The sequence below is a fragment of the Nelumbo nucifera genome, chromosome 1 (assembly GCF_055504915.1).
Source record: "Nelumbo nucifera cultivar China Antique chromosome 1, China Antique-T2T, whole genome shotgun sequence".
Lineage (NCBI taxonomy): Eukaryota > Viridiplantae > Streptophyta > Magnoliopsida > Proteales > Nelumbonaceae > Nelumbo > Nelumbo nucifera.
Window position 1 is genome coordinate 16207185 of NC_142649.1, and position 23563 is coordinate 16230747.

The 23563-nt window shown below is 39.0% G+C and overlaps 2 protein-coding genes across 8 annotated transcripts in view; one reads left to right on the forward strand and one right to left on the reverse strand.

The window, feature by feature from the left end:
- The window catches only part of LOC104611584 (putative serine/threonine-protein kinase SIS8), a 96143-nt gene extending 75549 nt beyond the window's left edge, over positions 1-20594 (forward strand). For all 7 annotated transcript variants that reach the window (XM_010278713.3, XM_088894554.1, XM_010278714.3 and 4 more), the window contains 8 exons: positions 1074-1158; positions 12993-13293; positions 16271-16394; positions 16479-16498; positions 16683-16839; positions 19823-20111; positions 20199-20271; positions 20358-20594. In XM_010278713.3, the coding sequence (XP_010277015.1) occupies positions 1074-1158; positions 12993-13293; positions 16271-16394; positions 16479-16498; positions 16683-16839; positions 19823-20111; positions 20199-20271; positions 20358-20440 (1132 nt within the window). In that variant the 3' untranslated portion in view covers positions 20441-20594. The remainder of the gene's footprint in view (positions 1-1073; positions 1159-12992; positions 13294-16270; positions 16395-16478; positions 16499-16682; positions 16840-19822; positions 20112-20198; positions 20272-20357) is intronic.
- On the reverse strand, positions 20493-23173 carry MAX2 (RNI-like superfamily protein). Its single transcript, XM_010278712.2, has one exon. The coding sequence runs from the start codon at positions 22950-22952 to the stop codon at positions 20862-20864; it is 2091 nt and encodes a 696-aa protein (XP_010277014.1). The 5' UTR covers positions 22953-23173; the 3' UTR covers positions 20493-20861.
- Positions 23174-23563: the final 390 nt, after the last annotated feature.

Here is a 23563-nt window from a genome sequence, read left to right on the forward strand (position 1 = left end):
TCTCACTCTCTCTTGCTTTTTCACTTTATAGGAAAATAAGAATAAAAATTCTTGGAGGTACTAGGAGAAAATGTTCATTAGACTTCATGGTATTACAAAGGGAAATCCACCCATAGTTGTCAAGGCAACGCTAAGGTGCGCGCCTTGCCGACAAGCACCCTTGGAGGCTCACTTTGCCTAATCGCCAAGCAGTTTTGTACTGTGTTATAAAATACTTTTATGTTCTTAATTTTTTGAGGTTATAATTATAAAATAGACACTATTAAACTAAAATATTCATTGTGTGTTTATATACTAATTTCTTTTAATTATTTTCTTACTTGTTAGGGTTTAATCAAGACAAACATTGCTAAATGCTGTATTGAACCCTTAAAGACTTCAAAACCTAAACCAATAAGGAAGAACTTAAAATGTTATCTAATCAACACATATTCTTCTTCCACTTCTTCTTCTTCTTCTACTTTTTCTTCTTTTCCTTTAACAAAAGTAGGGTTTCAGCCCCTATATTTTTTCAATTTTCTTTTTTTTTTCTTATTTTTCTTCTCATGAATATGTTGGAATATGTTGATTTTCTATACTTTTATAGCATGAAGTTTAGACTTTTCTTATGAAAATTATGGATAATTATTAAGGATATATGGTTATGGAACCTAGGGAACTACCCTCGGATATATGTCTTTTACTTATAAAAAATCCATCCCTCACCTTGGTGCCTTGAAACCTATGAATCCACCACATAAAATTGGCTTAGTTTTAGTATACTCCACCTTCACAATTAAAGGTTATGGCTGTCTACATCAATGTAAAGGCAAACAGGATACTTACGTAAACATGATTCACTTTACTAGCATGTCTTAACTTTGTGGTCATGTCCTGAGAACCATTACATCGCTCCCCTCTATCTGTGGTCTTGCCGGATATGGACCTAACCTCTTCAGCATTTTTCCTTGCACAAATGGTTACTCTCAGACTTGAACCCATATTCTTATGCTGTTGTGTTTAGGATTCACTATAATTTTTCCTTGTAATTTAATGCATATTGTGCTTGTTATCTGCTATATGAACTTGTCCAGGGCTGTGCGTGCAATGAATGAAACACTGAAGCAAAACCGCCTTTTGAAGGAACAAGGAGATGATGGATTGCTTTCTCAGCAAAATGTATGCTTTTCTTATCCCAGTTATCTTATATGCCTAGATTCATACTCAGAAAGCCAAAACCATTTGTTTTGCCCTATTAGTTTTCTTTTGTTATACATCTTCTATATTCTTATATATGTATTTATGCATGTATGTCTTATACTAGTAAAAAATAGTAATTTCCTCCAATTTACAAATAGCTTTATGTAGTTCATTAACAAAAGTCTATGGTTTGCCGAAGTGGTATTAACTTTATAATCGAAATATAGTAAATATCAAAGACTCCAGGCAATGTGCCCCCAAAACACCCTGAGGCGTATGCCAAATGTGCCGACACCTCTGAGGCGTACGCCTCAGGTGCAAGAAGCGATGCCTCATACGCTTTTTTAATGAGGCATGCTAGAGGTTTACACCTCTTGTGCCTCATGCACACCTCATGTAAAAAGACAGAAGAAAATAGAAAAGAAAGAAAAAATGGAAAAAAAGGAAAGGAAAGGAAAGGAAAAGAAAGGGAAGGGAAAGAAAAAGAAAGAAAGAGAAGAAAAAAAAGAGAAATAGAAAGAAAATATCCCCTTTTAACTAGTGTTATGCATCTTCATTCTTCTTAATATAAAAGTTTTTTATTAAATATAAAGAAAATGAGATTCTTCTGCCTCTTCTTCCTCCTCCTTCCTCCTCATCCCCCGTACTCTTAAGGAGGCATAAGCTTCATTTTGTTTGGGAAGCTTACACCTCTTGTGTTCTAAACCTTGCGTCACGCTTCCGCATTTTAAAACATTGGCTAATAGATCAGCAAATTATTTTATTCATAAAAAAAAAGAGATCAGCAAATTATCAGGCGGGGATATTGAACTCAAAGTACAATCAAGGTTTAAAATATCAGTGTTGGTGTAAACATCAGCTGTCCAAATATACGAAGCATGTCAGAAATGTTGGAAACATCGTGTGGAAATAATGAATATCAGAGGGGTAGTATAGTCAATTTACATTGTTTTATATGCTGCTGTAGTTACAAGTAGATCATAAGTTAAGTGATGTGTCCCACACTTAAGTGAGGGCACAATATACTTTGTGCAATGTTTTAGAAAGCTATAAATAGAACTGGCCGACTAGGGAGAGATTACGCTAGTTCGAACCAGGTTGTGTTCTCTCCTTCTCTTCTCTTCTTCTCCTAATCTTTCTCCAGTATTTATTTCTATTTATTATTTTGAACCTAAGAATATCTCTAGTCTGAACTTTATCATGGTATCAGAGCCAATATAATCCAGTTCAGACCAACCCATCTTTCTCCTTTTCAATGCCTATCCTCCTAGGGTTTTGCAGGTTTCTCACTAACCGATAGGAGATTCACAGAGAGGCTAAAAAAGAGTGATTGTTTCTTTGTTATGGAGGTTTCCATGCCTCCAATGGGTGGTGTTGTGGCTGTTTTGTGTGGTTCGAAGAGGGCTGGTTTCAGTGGTGTGGTTGAATGACAGCACAAGTCTGATTTGTGGGGGGTTCAAATAGGTAGGTTGCATGAGTGTTATAGGGAGGAATAGATTTCGATGTGTTGCAGAACCTAATACTATGCATGTGAGATGTATTTTTGGTGGTTTATGGTGCTGAAAGTGGAAGACAGCAGTGGTGTTGTTGCTGAAACTTGTGACAGTAGGTACTCTAACAATAATAAGCTGTTGGGGTGTAGTGTTGTGACTCTTTAGTGAAGTGGAGTGACAGACTAGTGATAGTTTTTTTTTGGCAGCCACGGGAAACAACAGTGAAGGCAAGTCTTGTGTAATGGTTCCCTCTAATTATCTGAATGTGCAGATGACATCTATCAAACTAAATGGTGAGAATTATGTGCCTTGGGCTAAATCTGTTGAAGTTTTTATGAAAGCTAAGTGGAAAGTGACGCGTGTGAAGGAAGATAAACCCTCATATGACTCTCAGGGGTACGATGAGTTGGAGCAAAAAGATGCACAGATTATGACATGGTTATGGAATAGTATGGAACCCAAGATCAATGTTAGGGCTGTTCATAAGAAGGCCCAACCCGACCAAACCGACCAACCCGGACTGACCCAACCCGAGTTGGCCGGGTTTTCATAAGCACCGGTCGGTTTCGTGTTGTACAAATTCATTGACCGATGGTTCGGGTCGGTTTCGGTTTTCACACAAGAAAACCGAAACAGACCCGAATCGAACCGACTTAGTTCCTACTTAACTAAGTTGCCTCTATCCTAATTCCTAATTACAACCTAACCTAGTCTTCTAGTTCCTATTTAACTAAGTTGTCTCTATCCTAGTTTCTATAGTCTTTTACACCAAATAGGCAACCAATTAGGCAATTACAATTAGAATTAGGTGTCCTTTTTTACTTAGATTAGAACTTAGAAAGTTTCTTGTGGTGTCCTTTTTTACAATTAGAAATAGGTGTCCTTTTTTACAATTAGGCAATTACTAGGGTTTACCAACTGTATCAAGATTATTTTAATCTGCAACAGGGTAATCAAAGTCTTGTGGAATATTATGTGTAGTGATACAGTGAACCAGACATGATGTTCTTTATATGTGGTCCCATAAGTTCATTCTTTTATTTTCTTTTTTGTCTTTATGCTGCTTGCTTACTTGTACTGTTGTAGGTAGCAGGGCAGTTTTGTCCTTTTACCTAATGTTATGTTAAACATATAAATAATACTGCCTTGGGTGGCAGTAAGTAATTTTCGCCCATCAGTCTCTTTCTCTTCCTCTACTCTCCTTTCTCTTCTTTCTCCTCTTTCTCTTCTCTTCTTCTCTCTTCTTCTTCCTATTGTTTTCTGTTTTCTTTTGTACCCAGAAGTTCTGCTAACTGCAGTAACTTCAAGTTGGTATCAAAGCAGGTTTAGGTCTGCTTGTGGTCCTCATGTAGGCTCTTCCCAGCCGGCTACATTAGAGTTTAATAGGCCTAGAATTCTAGTTCTGTTTGTGGCCTGATTCTTGGAGATTGGTGGAGTTCGAAGCCTTGCCCAGGACGTTTCTATTCTTGGAGTTTGCCCAACAGTCAGGAAGAATCAGAGAAAAATTTTTGAGGTGAGATTTAGGGTTTAAATCTCAGATTGTAGGTGATGCCCAGAAATTTCTGGGTAGTTTTTCTGAACTCTCCAAAAGATTATCACTGAAAGTTGTTCTTTTCTGAAACCTCTGAGGTGCGGCCATTTTTTTCTGAAATTTTCTGGACCGAATAGTTGTTTCTCCTCTGTTCTATCATCCTTTTGTTTCAATAGGGGAGCCGAGTGTGGTTTTGTTTTTCTTTATGTTGGATTCAGCATGGAGTTCTTTGGGGGTGAACAAAAACCTGCTGGAGAGGGTGTTGAAAGGGCTGTTAGTATGATTGATAACAACCCTTTTCAGGTTACCACAATCAAGTTTGATGGTTCTAACTATTTGGAGTGGGCTCAATCTGCCATGATGGCAATTGGAGGAAGGGGAAAGTTAGGCTATGTGACTGGAGACACTAAGGAACCAGCCAAGGATGGCGCTTCCTATGCCAAATGGGTTCAAGAAAATTATCTTGTGATGACATGGTTGTGCAATTCGATGCAGCTCCATATTAGCAGAAATTTTCTTTGGGCAAAGACAGCCAAGGATATTTGGGACAATATGAAAGAGACTTATTCTCAAGCCACTTGATGTGGCTAGGGCTTATGAGTTGAAAATTGAAGTTAACAATTTGTAGCAGGGGGAGAAACCCATATCAGTTTATTACTCTACTCTGAAATCCTTATGGCACGAGATAGATCATCTTGAAACATTTGAGTGGGAGGGTAATAAAGATGTAGCAATCTTTAACAAGTTGATTGAAAGAAATAGAGCCTTTGAATTTCTTGCGGGTCTGAATTCTGATTTTGACATTCTTAGACAACAAGTTCTTACTAGGGAAAATGTTACCTTGTCTCAAGCCTACTCCCTAGTACATAGTGAAGAGAGTAGGAGGAAGGTTATGCTACAAAATTCTCAGGTGGAAGTGGCATTAGCAGTTGCAAGACACAAGTATAGTGGAGAGCGGGAGAAAGAGATGAAGAATGAAGGAAAGAAATGTGTGTTTTGTATTGCAAGAAACCTAGGCACACAAAAGACACCTGTTGGAAGCTTCACCCAAATCTTGTACCAGAAAAACTCAGGAATAAGAAAGGAAATGCAAATGCAGCTGTTACATCAGATGGTTCTTCCCTTCAGGGACCTCGATCCACTTCTTTGGAAGCTGCATTCAGGGCAGCATTGACTCAGTTGGAGAATGAAGTTGGGCTTGCAGAATCATCTCAGTCTGTCTCTACTACTACTGTACCTCCTTCCTCCACATCATCATTTGCTCACTCGGGTACAAGAGCCATTGCTTTTCATGCCTCTGCTCCAGGTAATACTAACCCTACTTGGATTATTGACTCTAGTACATCAGATCACATTACAAGCTTGTCTTCATTATTTACTGCGTACAACTTGTCTTCAGGCACCATTACTTTGTCCTCAACTTTACATGTACCTAAGCTTAGCACTAATCTACTTTCAGTTAGTAGCCTTACAAAAAGCCAAAATTGCTCAATAACCTTCTTTCCTGACCATTGCATTTTCCAGGATTTGGTGACAAGGAAGGTGATTGGGACTGGCCATGAGATGAATAGAATCTACCTGTTCGAGCACCACCCTGAAAGTGATAAAGGAGTTGCGAAGTCTTTTGTTTCTCAAGTCTATGAGTCAGATTATGCTTTGGCATAATTGTTTAGGTCATTTGTCTTTTGGGTCTTTAAAAAACTTGTTTCCTGCTTTGTTTAAGTCAGTTCAGGTGTCTTTTTTGAAGAGTGAGAGTTGTGAACTTGCAAAACATTGTAAATCCTTCTATTTTTTGAGTAATAAAAGTAGCAATACTCCTTTTGAAATTGTGCATACTGATGTAAATCCTTCTTTTTTGTTTGTTGGTGATTATTCCCATTTCTCATGGGTTTATCTTATGCATTCTCGAAATGAGGTTCCCACCTTAACCCATCAAATGGTTCTCACTCAATTTGAAGTCAGAATCAAAATTTTCAGATCCGATAATGCCAAAGAATATTTCACTAAACATCTGAATTCATATTTTCTTGAGTATGGGGTTGTTCATCAGAGTACTTTTTCCCATACACCTTAGCAAAATGGGGTAGTCGAGAGAAAAAATAGGCATATCTTGGAAGTTGCAAGAAGTATTATGCTGAATTCTCATGTTCCCATTCGTTTTTGGGGTGATGCTATTAATACAGTTGTATACCTCATCAACTGAATCCCTTCTCGTGTTTTGGATATGAAAACTCCTTTTTCATTATTATATCCTGAGAAAGATTTGTACACCATCCCTCTTAAAGTTTTTGGGTGCACTTGCTTTGTTCAAATTCTAGGACCCTATCGTTCTAAGTTTGATCCTAAAGCTGCTAAATGTATATTCCTTGGCTATGCATAGAATCAAAAGGGATATTGCTGCTATGATCCTAGTTCTGGTTCTCGGTTTGTATCCATGGATGTTACATTTTTTTGAGGATGTCCCCTATTAGCCAAGTGTTTCTTCTCAGGGGGAGAATAATGAGAATGATAGTCTCTATCTTGGAGTTCCTCTACCTATCCATATTTTTGAAGGAGAGTTGTGTAATGAGGGTGCTTGTCAGAGGTGTAGGGAGTTGAGAGTTTACAACAAGAGGTGGAGGCAGGTTGATTTTGGTGCTCATAATCAGTCTAGGCCAGTTCCTCGCTCCTTTGCAATTCTAGATTCAGGTACTTCTCCCTCTTTGCCTGTTGATACATTACCCTCATCTTCTGATCCTCTACCCCATTCGGATGATCTTGATCTTCCCATTGCAGTCCGCAAGGGAAAGCATCGGTGCACTTCATCTACTGTCCATTGCATATCTCAGTTTATCACCTATGATCATCTTTCACCATCCTATAGGTCCTTCTTGGCATCTATCTCTGTTATACCTATTCCTAGGTCTCTACAGGAAACTCATGCAGTTCCTGAGTGGAAGAATGCAATGGAGGAAGTGATGGGTGCTCTCATTAAAAATAAGACTTGGGAGCTAATTGACAAGCTAGAAAGGAAGAAACCAGTTGGGTGCAGATGTGTTCACTGTGAAGCATAATGCAGATGGCTTAGTCGAAAGGTATAAAGCTTGGCTGGTTGCAAAGGGTATACTCAGACTTATGGCATTGACTACCTAGAAACCTTTGCACCTATTGCCAAGATGAATACCATTAGAGTTCTACTACCCCTATAGCAAATTTCTCATGGCCTCTGTTCCAACTCGATGTCAAGAATGCTTTCCTTAATGTTGACTTGCAGGAAGAGGTGTATATGGAACTACCTCCTGGTTTTTATGATGCTACTATAGGAAAGAAAGTTTGCAAATTGTAGAAGGCTTTATATAGTTTAAAGCAATCTCCAAGAGCCTGGTTCGACAGATTTAGATTGGCCCTTGAAAGGTTTGGCTATGTACAAGCCCACTCCGATCATACTCTTTTCATTAAGAGAAATGGTGCTTCTCTCACCCTTCTTGCAGTGTATGTTGACGACATTGTTGTGACTGGTTGTGATCCTGATGAGATTGATTCCCTCAAACAATTCCTTAATGCGGGGTTTGAAGTGAAAGACCTTGGTGATCTACGTTATTTCTTGGGAATTAAAGTGGCCCGCTCTAGACATGGTATCTTCAATGTCCTTGATCTTCTTGAGGAAAATGGGAAACTAGGGGTTAAACCAGCAAACACACACCATTGAATTGAATCATAAGATAAGTGTTGAAGGGGGAGAGCCTCTCAGATATGGCTTGTCTGGCAGCTAAACCTTCCCACTGGATTATCGATTATGGAGCCTCCGATCATATGATTGGGACTCTAGGTGTGTTTTCCTCCCTTTCTCAGTCCTCCACATTACATTCTGTTACTCTTGCTATTGGTTCCACGTCTTCCATATGTGGTGTTGGTAATGTTGACATAGATTCATTATCCGTATCCTCAGTTTTTTATGTTCGCAAGTTTCCCTTTAACCTTATGTCTGTTAGTAAATTGACTTAGTCTCTTAATTGCTCTATCACCTTTTACCCTTCATCTTGTGCTTTTTAGGATCTCAAGATGGGGATGAAGATCGTTGAGTCGTCTTTCTACTATGGATTGTGAGTCGTGTCAGTTTGGGAAATATCATCGTGTTCCCTCTAGTCCTAGGACGTGTGTCAAGCCCTTTTTCTTTAGTCCATTCGGACATTTGGGGTCTGAATAGAGTAGTGTCATATAATGGTTACAAATACTTTGTAATTTGTGTTGACGATTATTCAAGGACGACATGATTTTACCTTATGAAGTAAAGGAGTGAATTGTTTACCATTTTTCAAAAATTTTTTTTGTTGAGATTCGCAATAAATTTGGTGTACACATTAAGATTCTTCGTAAAGATAATGGTTGAGAATATTTTTATACACCGTTTCAGGAATATTTGGAACATGGCATTATCCATGGCGGTTGAAAAAAAGAACCGCCACCTTTTGGAAACTGTTCGGTCCCTTTTGAACCATATGAATGTTCCTAAACACTTTTGGAGTGATGTTGTGCTTACATATTGTTTCCTTTTTAACCGCTTGCCCATGTCTATCCTTGAAGGTCATTCTCCGTTTTCTGTTTTGTTTCTTGCTTTGTCTCCTTTCTCTCTTACCCCCAGGCATCTTTCTTGGCTATTCTAGGACTTAGGGTACAAGTGTTACAACCACAATTCCTGGCGTTCTTTTGTTTGTCCCAATGTTGCATTATTTGAGTTTGTTCTTTTTTTTGGGGTTGGATGCCACTATTCTTCCTCCACCTCCACTTCCGGTTCCCGTGGAGGACCCCATTCCTCTTGTTCCATTTGTGACCAAGTCTTCGCCTCCAGTGCCACTTCCTGTTGAACGACTACCAATCCAGCAAGTGCATATGCATCGTCATGTACCAGCTCCTCCTCCAGCTTCGTCACCGTCGACAAATCCGCCAGCCTCAACCCTTGTTTTTGACCTTGATCTCCTTGTTGCTTTGCGGAAAGGTAATTGTAGTTGCACTCTTCATCCCATTTCTAATTATGTGTTTGTATCTCACCTTTCTGCTTCATGTCGCTAGTTTGTTTCCATATGTAGCAAGCTGGGACTATATGACATAATCTCCAGCTTGAGAGGGAGTGGTAAAGCCAGTTGTTGAGGGGTAGTATAGTCAATTTACATTGTTTTATATGCTGATGTAGTTGCAAGTAGATCACAAGTTAAGTGATGTGTCCCTCACTTAAGTGAGGGCACAATAGACTTTGTGCAATGTTTTAGAAAGCTATAAATAGAACTGGCCGACTAGAGAGAGATTACCCTAGTCCGAACCAGATATTGTTTTCTCTCCTCTTCTTTTCTTCTCTTTTCGTTCTCCTAATCTTTCTCCATATTTATTTCTATTTATTATTTTGAACCTAAGAATATCGCTGGTCTAAACTTTATCAAAAGGCATGGGAGGCATACGCCTAGAGGTGCACCTCAGGAAAGGTGCCCCAAAACACCCTGAGGAATATGCTAGAGGCATTGGTACCTTGTCTCATGCACACCTCATACAAAAGGACAGATAGAAAGAAAGAAAGAAACAAAGGCAAAGAAAGAAACAAAGGGGAGAAAAAAAAAGAGAAAAGAAAGAAAAGAAAAGGGAAGGGAAAACCTCCCTTTTAGTTAGTATTATGCATTGTCATTCTTCTTATTATAAAAGATTTTATTGAAAAATAAAGAAAAATGAGATCCTCCTTGCATCATGCCTCTTAAGTTTTGTACTAAACTTCACACCTCTAGGTAGTGGAGTGCCTTGCATCTTGCCTCCACGATTTAAAACTTCGCTGAAAATTATGGACATGGTGGAAACATTGTGAAATATGCAAAAATAGGGTATTATTTTATGTAATGAGGGAGATAGGAAACTTGGGGAGGGAACTAGCAATCATCATCTGTTTGGTTCATAGATCAGCAAATCGCGTGGCTGATGGAATGGCTAACATGGTGTCAATAGAGGCCAATTTTTTTGGGGTCAATTAAGCAAGTATGAAATGTAATGATAAAGTATGGGTTAGGTGGCAGCAGTTTTTTAAAAGCGCAAGGTGCAAAAAAAGTGCAAGGGCCAATTTGTGCTTGAGGCACAAGGTGCAAGGCGCAAGGCGAGTCGCGTGCCTTTTTAAGAAAGGTGCAAAATTACAAAAAAAAAGCTAAAAACTAAAAAAAAAAGTCAGAAAATTCATAAATGCCAAAAAATTTAAAAGAATGCAAAAAATTCAAAAAATATTAAACATAATGTTAATAAAAAATATAAAATTAAATTTTAAAATAAGTGTTTTAAAAAACCTATTATCTAAAATTAAAATACATAAACATAACATGTAATGTGTATTCAAATGAAAATTTAAAAATAAAAGCAAACATATAAAGCATTTTCAAGCATGTAAAACCCACAATCTCTTTTTCTCAATTGCATTGCTTCAAGTAGCTAATGTGATGTAAAACATATTGCATTCTTGATTCTATGAGTCGCCTTTGTACCACGCCCCTCAAGGCAAGCCCAAACAAGTCTATGTTAGGGTCTGAAATTCTTATTTCTCTCATAAAAAATAACGATTTTATAACTTTCATTGCCTTTTAAGAAGATATTTTATTGCAATCAATGAATGAACAACATTAGCAAATAGGCGCATGCCTGGGCTGAGGCATGTGCGCCTAGGACTTGGGCGAGGCGCATACTCCAAAATGCGCCTTGCCTGTGTGCCTAGGCGCGCCTTTTTAAATCACTGGGTGGCAGGTGCCAGACTAAAAAAGAGGCTTGGCATGTTTTTTCTACACTATATATTCTTTATTTCATAATTAATAAAAGTTATATTTACCAATCATGGTTGTCAAGTTGCCAAGATGAAGCTAGGCTATAGGGGAGCCTAGGTTACAAACCTTGTTCATCTGAAATCCAGCTTTTACTCCATCATGCCTTAAAACTTCCAATCTTGGCACTTTGTAGAGCTTTTGAATTCACCAAATCACTTGCTGCCACCTAGCCATTCTTCTTCAAACCCTCTACCTTACCCTATGCGAGCCTCCAGCCATAGGGTTGCTTCGATGGAGGTCGCCTACCACACTGGGTAAAAAAAAAAAAAAAAACTTATCAACAAAAACCTCTATCTTCTTGGGGATCTCCTCTAGCTTCACTCCATTGAGAAGAATAGTCATTGAGTGGAGATTTATCATGAAGACACCATCTAGGTGTCCACCACATTGATGCAATAGAGCTGAAGACTTCTTGCTTCTGCAGGTGGAAAGGAAGACCAACAATGTGGACAATAACATTATCTTCCACACAGCTTCTTTGCATTGGAAGCAGACCAACTTGACACCAATATACTTCCAAAATCTTTTTTTTTCTTTTTTTTTTTTTGTTTTTTGAAAACTGTAAGGTAAAGTAATTCATTAAAAACAAAAGGGCAGCATACAAAAGGTCCCTGTACAATGAGAGACTGTACAGCTGAAATAGACAGAAAAACCTCAGAAAAGCTAGCCTCCGAAAAACAACCCAAAAAAATTCTATGATCTTCTTACAAAAAGGAAATCGGGCTCAAAAAAAGAACATGTTTGCCTGTTTTAAAGAGTGGATGGTTTGTCAGCCACAAAAGCACCATCCTTATAATCCTGTTGAGCACCTCTTCTTTTGATTTCTGCCTTCAAAAATTGTGGGGAGGATACTCCAAGCTACTTTTCCAGCCTTGCTGTGGCCTCCTAGGAAGTTATGATACAAAGACTACAGTTGAGGCTATGATATTTCCAAAATGTGATTGTAAATTAGAAGCTATGATGGCCTTCTTCTCAGGCCCCATTGGACATAGAGGCTTAAAAAGGGTAGAACTCTTTTAAGTGATACAAAGACTACGGTCGAGTCAAAACCTCAATTAGAGGATCATGGTGGAGGGTGATTTCAAAGTAATGGTGGCATTTGTTGAGGATAGTCAGCATATTGGCAGATGAACTAATTGCACCATTCCATTGGACTCATAGATGTGCTAATAGTATGGCTGATGCCTTAGCCAAACAAGCAATTAATAGGGTGCAACTGTATTGAGAACTGGTCCCAATGGGGAGCCAGCTGTTAATAAATATAACTCACGGGGTAGGTAGTGGATACTAGCCTATGAAAGGAGTTCCATATACATTGTATTTGTGAACTATTCTTTTAAAGATATTAATAAAATGTTTGATTGTTACTGATCAAAAAAGTGATCATCATCATTGTCACCATGTTCATTATAATGTCTCCTAGCATTGCCAGTTGCTACCACCTGCTCTGCTTTTTCTCATGATTTCTTCAGCCATTACTATTCATGCCATTCCTTGCATCGATATTGCAAACACAGTACGTATGACATAAAGACAATGTTATCTTGTCCATAGTTCACTAGTGATGCATTGGCATACATCAAGTTTCATTAAATTGAAAGTGATGTCTCTTGGTTGTGATCAGAGCCATGATGTGTAAATAGAAGGAAAACTCATGCACATGTAGTGTAGTCTTGTCCAAAATTTTCTAGTATCACATTGGCATACATCTGAACTTTTCTCAAATTTGATCTCTTCCTCCTTGACGATAACTGTTTTTACTTACATCAATGCCTAAGGATTTTACTTAAGTGCTTCTTTTATTTCTTTTCATTTTTCTATCTTTGATGTTTTTCTTAAATCCTCCTGCCTCTGGAATTTCAGATGGTGCAAGATATGTATTCTGTTCATAGGCTAAATTGTCAAATACATTCATTATTTTGTCTTCCTGTATCAGTGATTGTTAATCAATTGTTAGGTTTCCTACAGGCATTAAATTTTTGTCTGGATGGCCATAACGAGAGGTGCAGTGAAAGTTCTACTATGTATGATATGCAGAGGAAGAAAATAAATTCTCAGAAGGCAACATCATTACCTTCATCTCCTCATGGATTCAGGATGCAGACTTCTGGAAGGAGTATACCTTCAGACTATGGAGGGAATGCTGAAATGGTCTCAACATGGAATAAAGTCCTTGAATCTTCAACAATCCTAAACAAGCCATTACTACCTTTTGAAGAATGGAACATTGATTTCTCAGAATTAACTGTTGGAACTCGTGTTGGAATTGGTGAGCATTATTTTCCAACTTAGTCCTCTACGTTTCTAATCTTGCCTTGGTTCACTCTGCTCTTTTACTACCTCCTCTTTTTGATCAATAAAAATAAATGATGAGTCCGAAAAATAAAAGAGCTAGGCAAAACTTGATCTCTTTCTACAGGAATGGATCTCAACATTTTGAGCTATTAGTTTTCTTCCATGGTTATATCCACATAATATCTGTGTATGAAGTTCCATATTTACATGTATGTTTGTGGAGGGTGGAATACACCACTTCAACAGACTGGTATGGTTAAATGTTCGTGTTGATCTGGTAATTGTTGGTTGCTTGGTCCATAATGTCATATGTTATTTGTGCATGCATGTATTTTGCATTGCCAATTCTTACTACGCAAACAATTAATGGGGATATAACCAAAGATGATATATCCCCACATCTACAAAACGACAGATTTATAAGTGCAAACTTTTTCTGCTATTTGGCTACTATGTTTCTGTTCCTTATAATAACTGAGGCTCAGTTTGGAAAGAGTACAAATACAAATATGTACAGTGCAAATACATACAAAATAATAGAAAATACAGGGTTTTACACACTAATATTTGTATTTGTACTCCTTCAAAATTGAGCCTAAGGCTGTGTTTGGCTGCAGTACAATTTTATTTGCACTAGTACAAATGTATGGGAGTGCAAATGAAAAAAATGCAAATTTGGGTGTAATTTTGTTTTGGATTTTACTTCATTCTACTTTGGGTCTTATTTTACTTCATTTTTACTGCAACCAAATAAAGTAAGGTAAAATTTGAAACAAAAATAAATCAAAACTTGCACCCAAATCATTCCACTACCATAGTTTTGCATCAGTGCAAATGAATTTGCACTGCAACCAAATATAGCCATGAAAATTCATTTTACTTGGGGGTTATATAGAAGACCTTGTAAGTTATCCACCTCAAATTCACACAAATGCAGGATATCATATGAATGTTAGGTGAAACCAAGATGTTTGGGTAGGACCGGTAGGTAATCCTGTGTTATCTGGATGGGTTCATTACATGATTTGCTTGTGTCAGGTCTTTGGTCTATCTCTTAAGGAATGTGACAACCTCTGTTCAATTATGGTCGAGTCTATGCCTGTTGGATAAAGTCTGGAGGGTCTTGACCACAATTCTATGAAATTCTACCCTCAAATGATTATTTTTTATCAACTACAAAAACATTGCCAAATAAATTACAATAGGCACTTTTGTACAGAGCTTCATGGTATCTGGGTTCTAGTGAGCATGAATTCTTGTTACATATTGAAATACATTTTATTGATAGGCCTTTACCTAATGCTGATCCCAATTATCTGGGGTCTTTGGAGGAATGGACTAGATATGGACCACAGAAAGCAGCCACTCACAGACTCAACCTGCATTCTCACATTTGTAAGCCTGAATTGCACTAAATTATGGCCCCATATTGAAATGCATTTATCTATTACATTTTTCTTTTTTTGGAAAAATGGTTATTATACTTCAAATTTGTAGATTGTTGCCAGTACCTTGATGAAGTAATGGAACTGGTATTCTGACCATGCAAGAGTCAAACTAAGGAGCTATACGTGTTTTAGGCTGGTATTTGTAGAATGAAGATCTTGGAGATCTTTTCCATTTAGAGATGTTGATGGACTTACTCCTTTAGTGAACTGCATGTGGAAAATCTCCCTTATGCTGTTATATCTTTGGCTGTAACTTAATACCTTTGTTTATGAAGAATTTTTAGATCAATAATTAGATCTAACTAAATGTAAGGCAATTCTTGTAACTTAGAAAAAAGGTTGCTTATGTTGGATTATATCTCAATGAAATATTAAATTATTCATTAAAAAAAACATTACAGGTGGAGTCTTAGTCACTTTTCTGTATCCTTGTATAAAAACTATTCCATATCCTCCATAGTTTATTACTCATCCATGGATTATCTTGGGATTTGGGATTAGGTGTGGTTTTAGAGACCACACAAATGATACTTTTATCTCCTTGTTTATTACTTGAAAGATGCTTTCCTTCTCTCCAAGGGGAGGGATAATAGTTTGTGGTTTGTCAGTCCTAATGGTTCTTTTTCATGTTAGTTCTTTTCAAAGTGCTTTTTTCGAGTCCTCACAACCCATCTCTTCCCCAGGGATTCCTAGTAGAATCTATTTGGTCAGGGCCTCCTCAAAAAATAAGAGCATTATATTGGGAAGTGATACTTGAGATTATCAACACTTACAGGACGCATCAGTTGTGTAGATTGAAGTCTCAGTATTTATCCTGAAGTTTGTCTTTTGCAAGAACATAGGATCTTTCATCACCTTTTATTTGTCCCTTTGCCTGTGGAGTATTATGACACTTGTTTTTGGATCCCAGTAAAATGTTTTGGTTGACATTAGGAGGTTATTTTAGCATGTAGGCAGCCCCATATAGTTGGGATAAGGCTTGGTTGATGATTGGTGATGATGATGATTTTCATTGGCTAATGGGGAGGGAGATTCCATATGAACAGAAGCTTTATCACTATTTTAGGGTTCCTCTGGTGTAGATGGCTTGAAGATTCAGGGAGATTCAGGTGATGATATATTGGATAATATCAGATAAGCAATGACAGCTAGGACATTATATTAGGGAGTCTGGAATTTTGGTAATAAAGAACGAAAGCTGATTCAAATGGATCCCAAAGTCCATAAACTTCTTTGCAAAGTAACTTGGTGAAAGGAATTTGGAGATACTTCTTGTGGATTACACCAATCCTAGAATAGACTGTAGTGGATGATATGTTTGCTATATTTTTAGCATTTTCAGCACCAGGACAGTCTTTCTTTTTCTATTCTGTTTGAGATAGGTATGCTTTTTCATCCTTTATTAACAGATCACTTTTAAAAAAAAGTCATCCTTAAAAGACTAGCATCTTGATTTAATTGTTGTCTTTGGTTAACATACTATATTTTTTTTTTGGTTTCTAGGATTCTTTGGAGAAGTTTTTCGTGGAATATGGAATGGTACTGATGTTGCAATCAAGGTTTTCCTAGAGCAAGATTTGACCACTGAAAACATGGAGGATTTCTGCAATGAAATATCTATTCTAAGGTAGTTTTTTGATTGATTAGTGAGTTTCAGCTTAATTAACCTCATTTTTCTTCTCTGACCGTGAGCTTGTTTTGTTCTTTTCAGCCGCCTTCGACACCCAAACGGTACTTTACTAGCCATACTACTACTCATTTTTTACCTTGTCATATTTGATATTTCTTCCCTTGATTATGTCCTACATTATCCATGCATGTCAACAAGAAAGACACTTTACGGTTTGTACGAAGTGATTATTTCACCTCAGAATTTTTCACATGTTCATGAAGTGATGAATGTTTTTTTCTGCAGTTATTTTGTTCCTTGGTGCATGTACAAAGCCTCCACACCTATCGATGGTAACTGAATACATGGAGATGGGATCATTGTATTACTTGATTCATATGAGTGGCCACAAAAAGAAACTCAGCTGGCGCAGAAGATTAAAAATGCTGCGTGATATATGCAGGTTGGTTCAGCTGTAACCCATCACATTGGAGCTTATATTATTATTCATTGATATATACATACAAAACCAAGTGCCTATTATTTTTCAACTTGAGTTATAGTTTTTGGCTTTTCATTTTTCAGTACTTAATCCCAAGCCAACTTGCATTGTTGTTTAATCCTTCTTGTCTTAGTCAAGGAAAACAAAATTTTATCAAGGGAACATTCAACTTGTACATGTCATAAGATTCTTTATGTGCATTTATTTTGTTTTGTACTAAATGGGGTCCAGGAACAACAATACTCCTTTAACTTGGGTAAGCATATGTCATACACACCTCTCTACTCAGATTTCAAATAACCAAAGTGAAAATCTAAATGAAGCTTTTATTGGGTCAATGATGAAGACTAGAAAAGGAAAATGGAAGAAGAAAAAATGCTATTGGTTCACAGAAGATGAATTGTCTGCTATGATCTCTCCTTCCTCAGGTTCCTTACTACCACCACCACCACCTTCGATGACCCCATGGTATGCCATTCTCTTCTATTGTTTTACACTCTCCGGTTACCCTGTCATTGTAAACGGCCAAGTTATTCTATTATTTTGTTATATTTGTAGACTCAACAAAAGTGTTCAGCTCTTCCTTTACAGGTTCCAGACTCAACTAGAAAACTGAACCAAAACAACTTTTCATTGCTTTAATACTAAGACAAATCTATAGTTGACCCCTAGCAACGCTCAGATAAGGACTCTAACTCATACAACTTTTCTGATAACACTCTACTAATACCACTAAAACTAAAAAAAGCAAAAATAGCTCAGAGAGAGCAAGGAAATAGAAAGACTGAAATCACATAACAGATTAACATCCTATCAGTTAGAACTTTCTCAATAGCCTATCTAATGACACCAAAACAATGTAAAGTGGTAACTCTTAGAACTTTTAACTGTTAAAAATTCACAGAGATATCTAAAATTATACTTAAGCATTCACGACTCATTAAAATTACCCTATTACTAACTTTTTTTTTATCAGCAACAGAATGAAGACATTTATTAAATCAGAAGGAATTATACAATATTATGGGTAGCCTTGGCTACCCCATGATCTTAGGACAACAACAGAATCCTTTTATTACAGTTACAACTGAGCCCAAAAGCAATTCCCTCTATTGATCCTATGTTTAGCAAAATGATCAGATAGGCTGTTTGTTGATCTAGGAACCAACTGCACCATCAGCAAATTACCATATTATTATCATAGTTGTAAAGGCAATTCCTATGTGACAAGGTGCTCATGGAAGGTTTCCTTGCTTGTGTGCCTACCTGGCTTGTATATGGTGCTATGAAATTTTTTATATTCTTTATTTTTGAGATTATAATAATAAAATAATTATTAAACTAAGTTATCCATTTTTGGGGTTTATATAGTAGTTTCTTTTTATTCTTATTTGTTAGGGTTCATTCAATACACATGGTGTATGCAGTCTTGTACCCTCGAAGGCTTCAAAACCTGAACTGATAAGCAAGGAATATCTTAAAATTTTATCCAATCAACACATATCTTCTCATAAATATGTTTTTATATGAAATTTATGCTTTTTTAAATGAAGATTATAGATAATTACTAGTGAAAGATGGTTTCTGATTGCTAAGAAACCTAGTGAATTACCCAGGATTCATGGTTTTTATTAAAAAAAATCCATTGCGTAGGTAACTAGGCACCTCCATGTGTAGGAGTGTTCACAGTTCAGACTAGTGAAAGATGGTTTTTGATTGCTAATGAACCTAAGGAACTATCCAGGATTCATGACTTTTATTTAAAAAATAATAATCTATTGCCTAGGCAACTAGATGCCCCCACGTCTAGGGGTGCTCCCATTGGCATATATTTGAAACTGAACTGGTCCTTCAGTTTTTGAAAAATACCAAACTCAAATCGAACCAGTTGAGCAGTTTTATTTTAAAAAAATAATTTATTGCCTAGGAAACTAGATGCCCCCACGTCTAGGGGTGCTCCCATGGGCATATATTTGAAACTGAACTGGTCCTTCAGTTTTTGAAAAATACCAAAGTCAAACCGAACCAGTTGACCAGTTGAGCAGTTCAGTTTTTCAATTTTTTATGAGCACCCCTATCTTTCACTGGTTTATCTATAATCTTCATTTAAAAAAGTATAAACTTCATGTCACCTAGCCTTGGTGCCTTAAAAACTGTCTACTATGCTACTACTAAAAAAATTATAAAATAACTCATAAATGACTTAAATTAACCAAAATCCAAAACTATGAAACTTCCACTGGTACAGGATTTTGAAGAAACTTCATTTGTTTTCCATGATTTCTTTTCCTTTTCCATGTCAGTGACTCTATCAGTTCTATTGGATGTCTCCGAAGAGACATGTTGGTATCAAGTTGAGCAGTACCAAGGACTATAAAATGTTTGGAACAAAGTTGTCAAAGTTGATTTATGTTCTAATATCCAAGTCAGGTACATCTAGCAGCCACACAATGGTAAGAGTATCAAACTGCTAGTAAGCTAGTTAGAGAGCAACCTATGACTTTTGGTCATTGGCAATTATGGCTAGCAGATATCCTGAGTCCAACTTTTCTCCAGGGTAAAGGATTTGCACCTTCATGCAGTTAATGTTTTGTTCTCCAAGCCTGTCTGCTTGGTTGAAGCTGATGGGACTGATACAAGCTTATATATGGTTTTTCAAGTTTATCCAACTTGGGCGATGGATGATGCTATGCCATTTCAACCTAGGCCTTTTTTTTTTTTGATAAATATTTCCACCTAGGCTATTAAACATAATAATTTCTCTATCAGAAGCATATTATAATACCAAGTGTGACTGATCCAATTACATGTCATGACTCGTGGTGTTGAACCAAGTATCCGCATGCCTCATCTCTATTAGATGTCAATTATGACCTAACCTCATAAATTTGATTTTAGTTATGGAAACACAACCTCTAACTGAGTTACTCTTCTGAAAATGAAGGGGATTGATGTGCATACACCGGATGAAAATAGTTCATCGTGATCTCAAAAGTGCTAATTGCCTTGTGAACAAGCACTGGACGGTCAAGATCTGTGATTTCGGACTATCACGAGTAATGACGGAGAGTCCCATGAGAGATTCCTCTTCTGCAGGAACTCCAGAATGGATGGCTCCTGAGCTCATCCGCAATGAACCTTTCACAGAGAAATGTGATGTGTTCAGTCTGGGTGTGATAATGTGGGAACTCTGCACTCTAAACAGACCATGGGAAGGTGTACCAGCAGTGCAAGTAAGTAGGGCATGGAATCTGTTTGCTATCTAAGTTGCAAAAGGAAACACAGGATCCTCCAACATTGATTTTTGTGCAATGATTCAGGTAGTCTATGCAGTTGCTAACGAGGGATCGCGGCTAGAAATTCCTGAAGGTCCCCTGGGCAAGTTGATTGCAGGTATGTATTAGATTACAAATCTGATGCCGGATTTATTGTTGGTGACAATTGAATGGGAAGCTCACCTTGTGGAATCCTGACTGCAGATTGTTGGGCAGAACCGGATGAACGACCAAGCTGTGAAGAGATACTCTCGCGCTTGCTCGACTGTGAATACACACTCTGCTGATTCAGTTTTTATTGTATAGAAAACAGTGTAGAGGTTTTCAACTTTTGTCAGCTTAAGTTGTAAAAATAGTCAATGCTTTTATTATTTTCAAAAACAAAACAAAACAAATTATTGATCATCTCGAGTTACAAGTAAATTTTTTTCATCTCTCCAATTCCAAGAGTTTGTTGAATGCCATGCGACTGAAAATGCCAAGCTTAAATACACGCTGTAGTCAAATTAATGACTGGAAACCATCCCAGTATCACCCTCTTCTGTTAACTTGTTGAGATTTGATCGCACTGTCAAATTGTTTCCCAAGAAAAGTTTATTCAAAGCCGAATCTCTACGCATTGCTGAACCATGCAAAAATAGAAGCAAAACAAAATTTCCAGCTTGTGCAATTGTGTGATGCCAACCAAGTCTACAACCCCATCTCATCTCAATCAGGAATCTGGCGCCTATTCAGTGCATCCTCGAATCGACTGCACGACTCTGCGCGCATCTCTGTGCTCATATCATTTTCTGGTGCTGGATAGTAGTCTTCTCTCAGCTGCATATCTCTGAGATTTGGTATGTTGAGGAGAAACGTCATGAAGTGTTCATGGGTAGTCCCGTGGATAAACAGTTTCCTCAGGGTGGAACACTGTTGAAGCAAACCTGCTGCAGGGAGGGAAAGGCTCCTCTGGTTAACATCCCTGTCCTGTGGTGGCCAGTAGTCAAGCTCACTCAGGTTCAGATTACCAATTCCATTCAAGTAAAACCTCTCCCACAAACTCAGATCCATGTGCCCGGTTGGAGCAGTTAGCGCATAACCTATTGCATCTCCACAATCGAGATGCATCTTAAACAGTCGAGCATAACGCGCAAGGGAGCTCAATCCGAATGCACGCTCTGTTGGTTTCGGCCGCTTCCTGCAGTCACCTTCCACCTTAATTCTGATTTCCTCCAGAACAGGGCAACTGTCTAATCCAGCTAAAGTCAGAGGAGTCAACAGCTCGCCAACGGGGATCCAAAGGGAGAGGTATTGCAGCCGAGACCAACATTTCTTCTTCTTGGGACTATCATTCACGGCGTACCTGCATTTCTTCTTCTTGGGACTATCATTCATGAACCCAGCAGCAGCAGAGCAATTGGATGTGCTGGCTTCCTCCGCAGATTCATTGAGGTCGAAAGCATGTCGAGGGGCGGACTTATCGCTAGGAATCTCGGACTGCGGTAGGCTGTCCCATATACAATCTATGTGCAACCGCCGGATCCTGTCCCGGATTGGCACCAGAGCTCTCAGTGAGGATGCAGCATCGAGGTTTTTGCAGCAGGAGATGTTCACATCAACCAGCGTTTTCCGGAGCATGCCAGCCAAGTTCCTCATTCCCGTCTCTGTGATGTTATTACAACCTTGAACCTCGAATTTGGCCAGTTTTGGGCAGCCACGGGAGATGGCCAGCAAACCAGAGTCGGTGAGATCGCCGGTGTTCTTGATGGACAAAGACTCCAGCCCACTGCAGAGTGCAATGCCGTCTAACACAGATTCAATGGCCTTGCAGATTCCATGGAACTGTCCTAGCTTCAGCGATTTCAGACCTGGGCATCTCGAATTCAGCACCTCCAACGCAGGCCCCGCATCCATGACATTGCGGCAAACGTCAAGGGTCAGTTCTTCAAGCAAGGGAAGGGCGGCAAAGAACTCCTCAAGAGCTGTTCGACTGATGCTCGCATCTTCTGCAGGGAACCCATCATCGTCTAGGTCGGGACGGGCATTGGAAAGGGAGGATGAATCGGCGAGGTGGAGGAGGGTGAGACGGGGGCAGTGAGATGCAAGAGCCAGCAAGGCTTCGTCCCCGACGAAATCCATGAACCTGGGATCGAAGACGCAGGCGGCGAGGAGGTGAGTGAGGTTGGGGCAGGCGCGGGTGATGGCAAGAAGTTCTTGCGAATTGAACCCCTCGGTGGAGAGGGTGAGAAGATTGAGGCGGGAGAGGGAAGCGGCGACGGAAGGATGAGCCTGGAGGGCGGGGGGGAGGTCTTCGGTCCAGCAGTAGAAGTGGGAGAGATCGAGAGAGGTGAGGGTAGAGCAGTGCTCCAGCAGAGGAAGGAAATCGGATCCGGGAGGGATGATACTGGAGCGCTGATGCCAGCGAACGAGCTTGACGTGACGGAGGGAGGGCCACTGAGGGGCGAGGAGGAGGAGAGTGGAAGGCGTACGGGCGTAGAGGGTGAGGGAGGTGACAAGTGGGAAGGCTTGGCGGAGGAGCTGGGCGAGGAGTGGAGAGGAGTCGAGGGGCGATTGGCCCCATGGCGAGAGCAAGGAAAGGTCGAGGTGGGTGACAGCCCTGAAGCTGGTGGGAATGAGGAAGAGGTCGCGAACCTTGCCTCGCAGGGTGATGGAGGTGCGCGTCGACCGCTCCAGCAATAACCATTTCCGGCATACCAGCGACATGGCGTTTCGGGTCCGAGTGTCGACCACCAGGGCGAAGATGTTGGAGAGTATCACATCCGGCAAGTCATGGAAGTGGATGTTTCCGGCGGCCATTTTCAGGTGGATTCTCGACGACGATGTCGAGATCAGGCACGCATAACATAATCAGAAGTTCAGAACTCAGAAGAGAGAGAGAGAGAGAGAGAGAGAGAGTAGAAGTTCGTGTGTGTGACGTGGTGGCCTAGGAGATGTAGATGTGGAGCGGCTTAGGAGTTGGAGGAGACGATGAAGATTACAGTAATGGAAACCGGTGGTTTTGTCGCCACATGGGAAGCGTCCATGTGATCGTCATCCATTTGCTCTACCTTTTCTCTCTCTCTCTCTTTCTTTTTTGTCTTTATTTTCTTCGCTTCTTCCCTTTTCTATTTTTTTTCCTATTTTTATCTCTCCCTTCATACTGATTACTGATTAGTGATGAGTCTGATGACTGATCTGTGATCTGCGCACGAGAATATTAAATACATAATTATTTATTTTTCTTGTTATTTATTTTGTAGCTCATCCCAGTTACCCCACACACCACACACCACACACCATAGGATTGGAATAATGAATGGTCCCCAGTCGTGTAGGTCCCACAATTTATCCAGATCAAGTGTTTGTCAGAGTCTGCTCCCCTGAGTATCCTATCTGGCTATCTCCATTGAATCACTACCCTCCCACTT